This window comes from Sitophilus oryzae, unplaced genomic scaffold (assembly GCF_002938485.1).
Source record: "Sitophilus oryzae breed Bouriz unplaced genomic scaffold, Soryzae_2.0 scaffold_929_pilon_pilon, whole genome shotgun sequence".
Lineage (NCBI taxonomy): Eukaryota > Metazoa > Arthropoda > Insecta > Coleoptera > Curculionidae > Sitophilus > Sitophilus oryzae.
The window spans coordinates 18,155-31,390 of NW_022147560.1; the positions used below are offsets into that span (position 1 = coordinate 18,155).

General features: G+C 31.1%; 1 protein-coding gene across 3 annotated transcripts in view; it reads right to left on the minus strand.

Annotated features, from left to right (window-relative positions):
• Positions 1-13,236, minus strand: part of LOC115890825 (acetyl-CoA carboxylase) — an 87,681-nt gene that overhangs the window by 5,379 nt on the left and 69,066 nt on the right. For all 3 annotated transcript variants that reach the window (XM_030911171.1, XM_030911173.1, XM_030911172.1), the window contains 16 exons: positions 13,035-13,211; positions 12,850-12,981; positions 11,462-11,603; positions 11,253-11,392; positions 11,082-11,201; positions 10,799-11,018; positions 9,782-9,988; positions 9,459-9,658; positions 9,153-9,286; positions 8,851-9,057; positions 6,130-6,244; positions 5,936-6,071; positions 4,162-4,280; positions 3,965-4,100; positions 3,678-3,808; positions 1,460-1,573 (listed from right to left, as the gene is read on the minus strand). In XM_030911171.1, the coding sequence (XP_030767031.1) occupies positions 1,460-1,573; positions 3,678-3,808; positions 3,965-4,100; positions 4,162-4,280; positions 5,936-6,071; positions 6,130-6,244; positions 8,851-9,057; positions 9,153-9,286; positions 9,459-9,658; positions 9,782-9,988; positions 10,799-11,018; positions 11,082-11,201; positions 11,253-11,392; positions 11,462-11,603; positions 12,850-12,981; positions 13,035-13,211 (2,430 nt within the window). The remainder of the gene's footprint in view (positions 1-1,459; positions 1,574-3,677; positions 3,809-3,964; positions 4,101-4,161; positions 4,281-5,935; positions 6,072-6,129; positions 6,245-8,850; positions 9,058-9,152; positions 9,287-9,458; positions 9,659-9,781; positions 9,989-10,798; positions 11,019-11,081; positions 11,202-11,252; positions 11,393-11,461; positions 11,604-12,849; positions 12,982-13,034; positions 13,212-13,236) is intronic.

Consider the following 13,236-nt stretch of genomic DNA (forward strand, 5'->3'; position numbering starts at 1 on the left):
GTATAAATGTATGTCCTAAAATGCTTAGTTTCGGAGATACAGGGTGTAGAAGTTTCATTTCTATTTCGATTTTTTCCAAATAATTTTTAAAATAAATTAACGTCAATATTTAGGTGAAAATTGGTATCTGTAGTTTTTTGACATGAGCAATTTATTCTGATGTCATATGACTCCTATTTGTAGGGGGCGCCACCTACATGTATTTTAACTGTTTTGAGGAGTAATAACTTTTCGTCCGTATCTGTATAAAACTACTAGGTGAAAAAATATACATTTCCGTGATTTTTTTACATAAAAAATGTCTAGTAAAAATCGCTACGAGCAACCGTTCTCAAGATATTTAGAATGAAAATAGTCAATACATGTCATTATTGACATGCAAATGAAAATTATAAATTTGTAAACTTTTATTTTTTTTGGCACAAAAAAATTTCAAATTTATGATTTCAGTCTAATAACAGTATAGTCAACATGTTTAATTTATGTCAATGACGACCGGTAATGATAATTTCGATTCCAAATATATCAAAAACTATTACTCGTAGCGATTTTTACCAAAGGACATTTTTTACGTAAAAAACGTCGTAAATGTATATTTTTTTGACTCAGTAGTTTTATACAGGTATGGACGAAAAGTTGTTACTCTTCAAACCAATACGCTCCATTAGTGGTGACGTCATATTGCGGAAGGTCAGTGTCGCAAAATCTAAACAAAGCATGAATTAACCCGTTTTTTTTTCTCGTTTATTATTATATTACTGTTTTCTTAAGGATAATTGTATTTTTCCAAGTAAGTACATTTAATTTTGAACCATACCAGTGCACTTTATAGTTAATAAATTCTATAATACTATGGAAATTCGTGTTATTTATTGTTTTAACATAACCTCATATTACTTATCCCTATATGTATCCTTTTATGTAATTATACCTATAGTAAACGCTTATATACTTACTCAGAAAGATACAAATATCTTTTGAACAGAGTAATATAATAAGAAATTAAGAAAAATTAGATTATCCCATTATATTTTTGCTTTGTTTGGATTTTGCGACACTGACCTTCTGCTACATGACGTCACACTAATGGAGCGTATTAAAAAATACGTAGATTGCGCCCTCTACAAGTAGGAGTCATATTGCCATCAAAATCAAATTTCTCATGTCAAAAAATTCCCAGAAACCAGTTTTCATCCAAATATTGACGTTACTTCAGAAATTATTGGGAAAAAATCGAAGTAAAAATGAAACTTCTACACCATGTATCTCCGAAACTATGCATTTTAGGACATACATTTACACAAACTTTTTTACTTATATAGTAAACGCTTGTATAGAACATGCTGCCGAAGTTTCCGGAATACAGTTCGGACTTCGGACCACCCTGTATAATTTAATACTTCAAACTAATTTAGACTGAAGGACTAGTGAATAATAGTAATGTTATGAAATAGGATACCTTGACCAGCTTGTGACACTGTTTTGGCTTCCGAATCAAGATTTGCTGGATCAGCCGGTAAATTTAATTCAACTGTCCTAGTTTCAACAGCAATTACACCTACAGGTATGCCACCTGAAAAATTGAAATTTGTTAATATTATTTTGAAAGGTATTAATGATAAATGTTCTATTTGCTGAGAATTACTTATGGTAAAAATCTGAAATTTTGTTTGCTTATATAAACGTATTAGCCGTCTGTATAAAATATTTTTAGTCATGCAGTGTTATCAGGCTCTACTCATATCGCTACGAGTAAATCTGGCAACATATAAGAAAAATATTTTATACTTGTATATAAAATACAAAAGATTTATAATATATTTAATCAGAATAATTATTTATTTCATATTTGCTAATTTTAAAACTGTAGACCGTGCTGGCAACTGTTACTTTTGGGTCGGTATTTACATGTGTGGAAGTAAATCGCATAAGGGATCTTATTAAGTCGGAGTAAGAGAAATGCGACGGTGTGCTGTTGCTTTGTTGCCGGTACGCCTTTCGCTATCAAGTAAAATTACGATCGCAAACCGCTTATCTTTAAAACTTTTTTTCGAAAAGGTAACTAAATAAAAAAAACGTCAGTAATCGCGATAATTTAAAAACTCAACTTTTTTACACATAACACGCCATAACTTAAGAACTACTTTAGATATTATATATAAGTTTTTTGTTTGCATTCTAAAATTTAAACAACCCATCCATTTACTTTTAGTGCATAGTAGTTTTCAGCAATCGTGTAACTTTTTTATTTATAAAGATTTTTGCGTACTGTCTGCGAAGAAAGTTTTTGAAAAACTACAATCAATCATTTCTAATAGATTTCGAGATATCGATTTTCGAATTCAGAGTTTTAATAGCGCGACCACTATCGAACACCAACTCAATTCCGCTTATTTTTACCAAAAATGCAAGTGTTTCCAACTTGCACTTAAAACTTTCAAGCTATAGGGAAAATTACAACGACTCGTTAATAAAGAAACAAATAAAGTATCACGAGACGTAATTAAATCGTGAAGCTGAACGCATGATGTACACCTTTCCCTAGAACTTTAAGTACTGACGTACTGATTGGGTCAACCGGTCCGATAGCGACACATCTGCTATATCCCCTGCCACGTCTCTTAGCAATGTGCACAGTTTCTCGGTTTATTTCATATGTTTGGCAACATGTTTACTGTTTCCTCTTTGTTCAGTACATTATAAACTTTGAATAAGAAGAATAAGGAAGGAGCATATCAAAAATCTTAGGTACACCGCGATGGGCCTCAAATATGGCCGACTTAAATTCCGGTTTATCAGTGTCGTTCTAATTTTATTTAAAAAATGTAAAACTATGATGTCGGGTAGACGTGGGGTATACTCAATAAATTTGTTGTTTTATTTTACGTTGTGAATAAATGTTGGGAGTTATTAAAATTGTTATAAAAATACATAATTCTAATAAAAATAGATAAGTTATAATAAGTATGTATTAACACAAACATCCGATACGCTACTGAAGCAGGTAAGTCAAATTAACGTATCTAAATTCTTTGACATCTAATCTTTGACAAGTAATAAATAAAAGCTAAAATGCACGAAAAATATAATTTAGTTAATTTAAGTGAATTTCATAAATGATCGGTTTACTACACGTCTGTATATTATATAGTCACTTACTAGCGAAAAGTTGTTCCATTATTTCACTCAATTTTTGCCGAGATCTACCGCACGCTACACAACCAACTATTTTAGAGTCTTTTGCGATAAATCGCGATAGTGTCACTATTAATATAAGTTCTGCCACAATTTCCATCTAGATTTGCTACCTTTATACAACTATCAGTAGTAGAATAAATAATAAATAACATAAAATAAGCTCCGTAAAGACTGACAAATCCACAAAATTTCAAATCAAATTCAAATGTGTCAAATGAATCGTTAAACAGAACTGTCAAGGATCCCCACCCTAGAGTGCTTTTTCCGCCCTCCATGCATGAATACATGGATAGCATTATGCTCCTTCCTTAGTCTTCTTATTCAAAGATTATAAACGCATTGTACTCTTCTTACATACGGAAATCTCGACTCAAGACTAACCTGTGCCAGCCCTTAGTATGTATTTTGTTTTTGAACTTATTAATATTGACTTTAATTTCCTAACTGTTTATAAAAATGGATGTTGGATTTTTACTTACCTAATTTTGCTCTTCCTGTTACTACAGTTTGAGCCCAAGGTCTTAGAATTTCATCCCATGATCCCCTGTCGAAAAAGCCCGATTCCCATACGGTTGGGTCGTTGGGATTTTCGCGTCCAGCCAGCATCCATCTCAAATATTAAAAATTATTTAATATTTAGAATTTTTCTAAATATACACATTATGAGGACCATGTTTGTCAGTATGTGACAAATATATGTGTTTCAACATTATTTTACAAGGTTTATTTTAAACGTATTTTTATAAGGAATAATTTTAATACATACCTAGGATCGTACGGCGTTTTCGTAGGTACATAATCTATATTTCTATTGATGGGATCAGATGACTTAATTATTGGCAGTGGAGACATTTTATCTTTAGGAACATATGAAAGCCATCTCAAAATTGTGTATATACCATCTAAAATAATATCGGTTCATAATATTCAATACAGTTAATTAATAATAAATTAATTGGATACCTAAATCAGACTGTTCAGTTTTATGCGAGATTCCATTGTTATACATAATTTGAATTCCACCTAGTTGGTTATTCGAAGCATACACTTCTCTACCGAGAAGTTTATTTAAAGCACTATACCTATAAAATTCAAATAAAATTAGTGTTTCTACGACAATATTAAAGTAGTTATTTCACATAGCTCTTCCTTAATAAATTTTGAAATTTTCTAAACAATATGAGCTGATTTCAGACACATCCGAAAGGGGATATGAGATAAATAATGATGTAGTATTGTTGAACGATCGTTGTATCACAGATTATACAGATTGTAAACTTTGTTTTTTCTTTCTTGTTTTTCGTGGTTCCAATTTTCGGAATCGGGCACTAGTTAGGTTACTAGTTTGCGCACATAGCACGCCTCTAAAATTGTGCACAGCGCCTGACCGGCCCAGTTATTAGAAAGATATGGGAAAACCGAATAGCGTCATGCAGTATTTACGCGTACCTTATTTTGACAGTTACGATATATGTTACGATATGCGCAAGTCAATTTTTAACGCAACGCCCGCTAATAACGTTACCGCCTGACGTAATTTGGGGATCAATTACACCCAAGAAGGGTAAGGTTAACTGTCTTTGAATTACACCAAGCGCTATTTCTAAATAACGTTTAAAAATTGCTTAAATGGGCATGTGCGGGTATTTGACAACCGGGGCCGGCCGGCGAGATCTTTTATTTTAGGTTATGTTTGAATTGTTTTGAATTATTACTTTAGTTTTATTAGGTAATTTGATATTTAAGGAGCTGGGATTAGTTTTAATTAAATAAATATGGCCCAAAATATGGATCCCACCTCTTCCAATATTAAAGAACCTATAAAGAGGCTTAGGTTTATAGCAGATGACGACTTAGCCCTTCTAAGAGAATTTGTTGCCCTAAACCCACTGACAGACGTTGAACAATAAAGCACTGGAAATAAGCACTTTAGCCCTTTAGTTTTAAAATACCTAGTAAACAAAACAATTTCAAAGTTTTAAATTCAAAGTTAGGTTAAATTTAAATAGCGGACGCGACGCGAACAGAATTCTTTCCGATCCGATAAGTATAAATGAAGAGAGTTAATACCACCTCACGTAAAGGAAATAACATCTGGCCTTATTAACGTCCATGCACGCTATTCGGTTTACCGATATCTTTCTGTTAAGCTGTTTATTGTTATTTTACCTAAGTTTATTTTTGCATACAGGAAATTTTACTCGTTTGCTCATCGTCATAAAAAACTATTTTCGTACCACGAATTAGGGATAAGATTTTTATCTGTATACATATAGTATACCTAATCTGTGGTTGTATCGACTATAGGCTTGATAATTGTTTTGAGTAGTTTATTATGACATAGCCATGATTCAATATTATTTCAATGCGATCAACATGAACGGTAACTAGGACCGCGTGAAATAAGGTGTTCGGACAGTTCTGATTTCTGCCGTACCGAGCGCTGCTGCCGGAATTTAAAAAAACCAGTTGAAACGCACCAAGCCTATACCAACTTTAAAAATATAATTTTTGAATTCTTTGACGCCTTATATTGAAAAATGTTATATGAGAAGAACTAGTATTGTACTATCATTATACAAGGAGTCAGTCTTCGTTGTTGTAGAAGATTACGAACTATATGATCTATTCCGTGAAAGAATATAATGAAAGTGATAGCTATTTTTTATGTTGCCTGTCGAAAATATATATTCTAGAACACCTTATATATTTATAGATTTATGGAAATGTTATTTACCCTGTCAGAACTATATAGGAGTTTTCAATTTGAATTAATCTCTGACCCAACCTAACTAGATATGAGCCAATACCAATCGCTCTACAGCTAACCATAGAAATAGTGACAATTTCGTCATATGCGGTTGATGTTTCACCTAAAATAACATTGTTATACATGTTTATTTCTTAAAATAACGAATAATTGAAACTTACCTGCAATCATACCCGCATACTTCAAATTTTCGACGCCTAATCCATCTTCTTTACCAATAATATCTGTGATTTTGTAACGAGATTCTCCCTCATCATCTATTAACTCAGATCTTACCTATTTAAGAAAGAGTTATAAAATTTGTTGTTGGTATATCTTTTGAATAAAAAGATTAAGGAAGGAGCATGTCAAAAATCTTAGATCCACCGCGATGGGACTCAAATATGGCCGACTTAAATTCCGGTTTATCAGTGCCGTTCTAATTTTATTTAAAAAGTGTAAACTTATGATGTAGGGTAGATGTGGGGTAGACTCAATAATATGTTGTTTTATTTTACGTTGTGAATAAATGTTGGTAGTTATTAAAATTGTTACAAAAATATATAATTCTAATAAAAATAGATAAGTTATAATAATTATTTATTAACACAAACATCCGATACGCTACTGAAGCAGGTAAATCAAATTAACGTATATAAATTCTTTGACATCTAATCTTTGACAAGTAGTAAATAAAAGCAAAAATGCAAGAAAATATACAGGGTGGCGCACCTCATTCGCCTCGGTTGATTATACGAAAACGGAAAGATGTAGAAACAAAATATTTTATGGGTATATGTGGGGAGACAATGTGCATAATTTAAAATTATTTTGAAATATACAGGGTGTTTCAGAACTAAGATCCATACCAAAGTTATATTTTTTTCTTATGGAACACCCAGTATTTTATTTCATTTTTGGATTCTTGGGCCCAAAAAAAGGCATTTATTATAAGGGTTAAATGTTTAAAATCTTTAGTTTTTGAGATATATAAACATATTTAAATTTGCATGTTACAATAGAATAGACTATTAACACCCTGTACATTACTTTTTACGAGTTTAAAGGTAGAGAAATAAACTTTACTGAAAAATGGTATTGGTTCCTTAAATTTATACAGGGCTATCAAAAGTTGCTGATCTATTTTAAGGACATATTTTAATATAAAATAATAATAAAGAATAAAAAAACTTCGTTATTTCAAATGCAACGCCCTGTATTTTTTTGGATAAATCGAAGCAGATTCAAATGCTCTTTCAAACTATATTAGGGTTTCCTATACCTATCTAGCTCAGATTTTGAATAAAAAGCGATTTTTAAATAAAATTGCAATCAAGATGGCTGGTGTCGCCATGGCAATTTTCTAGTGACAGTTAGTAACTATTTTCAAAGTCGACATTAGTTTATGGATATTATTATTTATAATTTATAACAGTTTACTTAAATTTACCTACAATAGTTTAATAACTAAGTATTCATTATTTTATCAAGAAAAATAAAGCAGTATCTGCTGGCGGAACGAATAGATATGTTACTAGTGATATTATTTTGTGAGGAAAATTGTTCAAGGGTTTATGCTCAAAGATATCCAAATAGGAATATTTCTGATAAGCGTTTCTTTGAAAAACTTCTTGTCCTATTTCGCAGAGATGGTAGTGTGGTTTATAAAAAACTTATTAGATTAGGCAGAAACCTGTCGTTGGAAGTGAATAAAATGAATTTGCCGAATTGGCTGTTTTATAGAAAATCCATATATCTACAAGTCATGGTAAAATAATTCAAAGAACTACTTCTTCGTTTTTCTTGATGGAATAATATACAAATATTTAATAAATATTATTTATTAAACTACTGTAGGTAAATTAAATAAAAGTAAACTGGTATAAATTTAAATAAGTCCATAACTAATTCCGATTTTGAAAATAGCTACTAACTGTCACTAGAAACTTTCCATGACAACACTAGCCATCTTGATTACAATTTTATTGAAAAATCCATTTTTATTCAAAATCTGAGCCAGATAGGTATAGGAAACCCTAATATAGTTTGAAAGAGCATTTAAATCTGCTTCGACTTATTTAAAAAAATACATAGTGTTGCATTTGAAATAACGAAGTTTTTATGTAAAGTAAATATTTAAAATAGACCAGCAATTTTTGATACCCCTGTATACATTTAAGGAAGGAATAACATTTTTCTGTAAAATTTATTTCTCTACCTTTAAACTCAGCACAAGAACTAATTCTGAAAAGTAATGTACAGGGTGTTAATAATCTATTTTATTGTAGCATGCAAATTTAAATATCTTTAAATATCCCAAAAACCAAAGTTTTAAACATATTTAACCCTTATAATAAATACCTTTTTTTGGGTCCAAGAATCCAAAAATGAAATAAAATACCAGGTGTTCCATAAGAAAAAATATAACTTTGGTATGTATCTTAGTTCTGAAACACCCTGTACATTTCAAAATAATTTTAAATTGTGCACATTACCTCCCCACATATACCCATAAAATATTTTGTTTCTACATCTTTCCGTTTTCGTATAATCAACCGAGGCGAATGAGGTGCGCCACCCTGTATATAATTAGTTAATATAAGTGAATTTCATAAATGATCGGTTTACTACACGTATGTATATTATATGGTCACTTACTAGCGAAAAGTTATTCCATTATTTTACTCGATTTTTGATCGAGATCTACCGCACGCTACACAACCAACTATTTTACAGTCGTTTTCGATAAATCGCAATAGTGTCACTGTTAATTTAAGTCAAACAGAACTGTCAAAAATCCCCACCCTAGAGTCCCTTTTCCGCACACCATGCATAAATACGTGGGTAGCATTATACTCTTTCCTTAATCTTTTTATTTAAAGGGTATACCTCATTATACTTACAGAATTAAAAGGGCTAATCTTGGCATAATCTTCAGGTGTTAGATACAAATACTTGAAGCCTTTTTCTTCGTCATTATTATCTATCCAAGCTATTTTATATAGATTCTTCACTTCTTCAGCTAATCCTATCCTAGCACCAGAATTTACTGAAATGTATATTCTGGGAATTTTAAGTTGTCTAGCCAGTTCTGATGCTAATCCATAAACCTGTAAATTAATATTTGTTGAAATTATAATAATGTTTTCAATTATAATTTCTTTTGTGATATTAGTTATGGTAGGCAATCAAAGATTTATTTTACCTTATCTTCTCTTGGTCCAAATGATCCAATTTTGTAAGTTAAATCGTTGGCAATTACAATGATATTTCTACCATCAGGGTATTCCGGTGTGTATAATGTTAGATTCCAAGCTACCATTCCAACATTGTTTTCACCTAAACATAAATAATGTATTTATTTTTTCTCTCTTTTATATCAAATGAAATCAGTTCAACAAAAGAGGGGACAGTCAAAAATTAACAACAGATAATTTGAATTAAAATAACATACAACAACTGTCACTGTCTTATATTTTCTGGTACACAGACTATACTTTTGTCAACTTACCAGCAACTCTTTTCTGCTCAATTAATCTGGTTTCTGTCTCTACATCTAAAACTAATTCAACAAAGTCCATAAGTTTGTCTGGAATTTCAACGTCTTCAGAAACTTGCTGGCTATATTGTTTCCATTGAAGATCAACCATTTGTCGGAACATTTCAGGGTAATCATAAACATATGTTGTTCCATTACTTTGTGCCTGGAATCTTCATAAAAAAATAAATAAACTATTGCTTTTAGAACTATGTATTTGAATTTAGGTTGTAGAGGTGCACCGTTCCAATTTTTTAATACAATATAACAAGTTTACACCATCTAATTATACCAACCTTTTTTGCTGTAGGTAATCTTTGGCTAAGTATGGCGTAGAAATAGGTAAACCGTGCATGGGACCCTGCTTCTTTCCATAAGCTTTAAATTTAATCTCTCCAGATTCTGCATCAGTAACTTCTGTATACATGTTGATATCTAAGTAATAGCCACTATCATTTGCTAAACATAAACGTATGGGTGTAGTAGGGGCATTAGGAGCTGGCCTAAAAATATTTATAATAGTTTAATTTATTTTATATTGCAGATTTTTAGACATTTATCCCTGATATTAGATATCACATAAGCAAAATTTAAAAATTGGTCAAGTGCGAGTCGGACTCGCGCACGAAGGGTTCCGTACCATTCATTAATTATACATTAGACACTATATTATTATAAACTTTTTTTCCAATTTAGCTGAAATTTTGAATGCGCGTATAAGTAATTTAAAAAAAATGAAGAAACACATTACTAAAAATTGTATTAATCAATAATAAATATGTAAAAAGTAAAAATAAATATGTAAAACTATGTAAAATTAAAAAAAAAACGATTAAAAAAAAGTCGCGTTGACTAGGATTCGAACCTGCCTTACTACGGCTCCAACGTCATAGCAGCGTAAAGTCCTAACGCTTTAACCACGCGGCCACCGAGGACTTGAAAGATTCTACGTAAAATTCTTACTTAAAAGATAATGTTTAGTGAAAGTACTTTTTAATTTATAAACATTTATTTAATTCTGTTTTTAGTATTTGTTCTTATAGCGGCAACATAGATACATTATCTGAAAAAATTTCAACTGTCTAGCTATAACGGTTCATAAGATAGACCTTTGTGACAGACGGACGGACGGACGGACAGCGAAGTCTTAGTAATAGGGTTCCCGTTTTTACCCTTTGGGTACGGAACCCTAAAAAAGGCATTAAAATTTTGTAGACTAAATGTATGACAAATAGTCACTTATAATTTGATTCACGAAAAAATCGTCCGTGCCGCCTCTGTCTAGTACGGTTTGTAAAGAAGTATATATTTACCTTATCAAGACTTTAATTTCAGCTTGTAGAACTCTAAGTTTCCATAACCTAGGCCCGTATCTTAGAACAGTGTTAGTAACTGCTTCCTCAATTTTAGCGGGATCCATAATCACAGTAGGTATAAAATTGAGGAATATATGATTGCAGTCAGTGCGCTTTGATTGTGGATGTGAAAACGCTACTTCTAGTTCATCCATGGCTTCGAGAAGCACTCTTTCACCTTAAAAAATATACAGATTTTTTTTTAATGTGTAAAAAATATAAACGTATAAAAATTGTTTACCTTCATTTTGTAGGTATTCAAAAGACGCTTCTTTTGTAATTAAGTCGGAATGTCTTATTATACTTCTAATAAAGAAACGATAATCTGTCACTTCCTTTCCTGGAGGTACTTTTGCTTTTCCTAAAGAACTTTGTAGTAAAATGAAATTATAATAAAATTGGGCATACTTACCAAGGTAAAGATGCATTTTCTGATTAGACGTCGGCAATGCTTCTAAATTATAAGATCTCATTCTCGTTAACTCTAATTGGAATGCAGCTGCGGGTTCTAAGTGGCGGTAGATTTTGTCCTCATTAAAACCGTCACGGGCTCTAAATATTTTGAAAAGTAAAACGCATAAATTTATTTTCCACGTTGTTTTTATTTCAACTTTCTTTTACCTGTATGTAAAGAATTTAGGGAACTGTTTATGTTTAAGTGCACTGAAAGTTATTCTTCTAATCCCTCTAGTAAGTAGTTCTTCTTTGTGCTTTTTACAAAAAGTGGCGAACATTTTACTCATTGTAGCATCATCCTTATCTCCTAGAATTGTAAACAGTGAGTAGGTATATGTAGTTTAAAACGGTATAGTTTAAACAAACAGAGTTTAAGAAAAGTATTTATGTAGGTGCCCAAAATTCCCGCAGTGCTTGCACAAAATTCATAATTTAATTTTATATGCTTATTCAAGTTAAAATTCTATGGATTGGGTGGTATACCGAACTGTATTCCGGAAACTTCGGCAGCATATTCTGCAGATAAAAATAAGTAAAAAAAGTCCGTATAAATGTATGTCCTAAAATACTTAGTTTCGGAGATACAGGGTGTAGAATTTTCATTTTTATTTCGATTTTTTCTAAATAATTTCTGAAGTGACGTTAATATTTGGATGAAAATTGGTGCCTGGAAGTTTTGTGACACGATAAATTTGATTTTGATGTCAAAATGACTCTTATTTATAGGGGGCGCCACATGCGTTTTGACTGTTTTGAAAAGTAAAAACTTTTCGTCTCTACCTGTATAAAACTACTGACTAAAAAAATATACATTTCCATGACTTTTTCCGTAAAAAATGTCTCTAGGTAAAAATCGCTACGAGCAACCGTTCTCAAGATATTTAGAATAGAAATAGTCAATACATACATACATGACTGAAATAATAAATTTTTATTTGTTTAAATTAATCATAAATTTTTCTGCGAAAAAATGATGATTGAATAGTTTCTGTTGAATTTTTGACACAAAAAGATTTCAAATTTATGATTTCAGTCTAATTATTTAGTCAATTATATTTAGTCAACATGTTTAATTTATGTCAATGACGACAGGTATCGATAATTTCGATTCCAAATATCTCGAGAACCATTACTCGTAGCGATTTTTACAAGAGATATTTTTTATTTAAAAAAAATTGTGAATGTATATTTTTTTACTCAGTAGTTTTATACAGGTATGGATGAAAAGATATTACTCATTAAACCAGTTAAAACATATGTAGTATGTAGGTGGCGTCCTCTACAAGTAGGAGTCATATTGATATGAAAATCAAATTTCTCATGTCAAAAAACTCCCAGACAGCAATTTTCATCCAAATATTGACGTTACTTCATAAATTATTTGGAAAAAATCGAAATAAAAATGAAACCTCTACACCCTGTATCTCCGAAACTAAGCATTTTAGGACATACATTTATACATTTTTTACTTATTTTCTTCTGTAGAATATGCTGCCGAAGTTTCCGGAATACAGTTCGGACCACCCTGTATAAGAGAACTCTTCGTAACTTACCATCATCTTTAATTCCAACATGTAAAATATGTTGAGGTTCCAATATAACATTATCATCATTTTGTTGCACTCTCGGACCATCTAGTGATAAACTAACATTTATTGATGTTGAATTTTTCCTTGATTCTGAACCTAGAACAATTACATATTAAGAAAAGCATATTATAGTTTTCAAAATATTTTACCTGATTCAACAGCATTTAAATCTCTGGAACTAATAGTAGCAGGATTAGCAAAATCTTCAATCAAATCCAGAATTTCATCAGAATATTGATCAAACTGCTGAAAGTTTTCAAAAGCTGCCATACATCCTGTTCTATGGAATGTGTCGATAATTGTAGGAGGATCTACATATCTGCCATCTAAAATAATCTTATTAACAGTCAA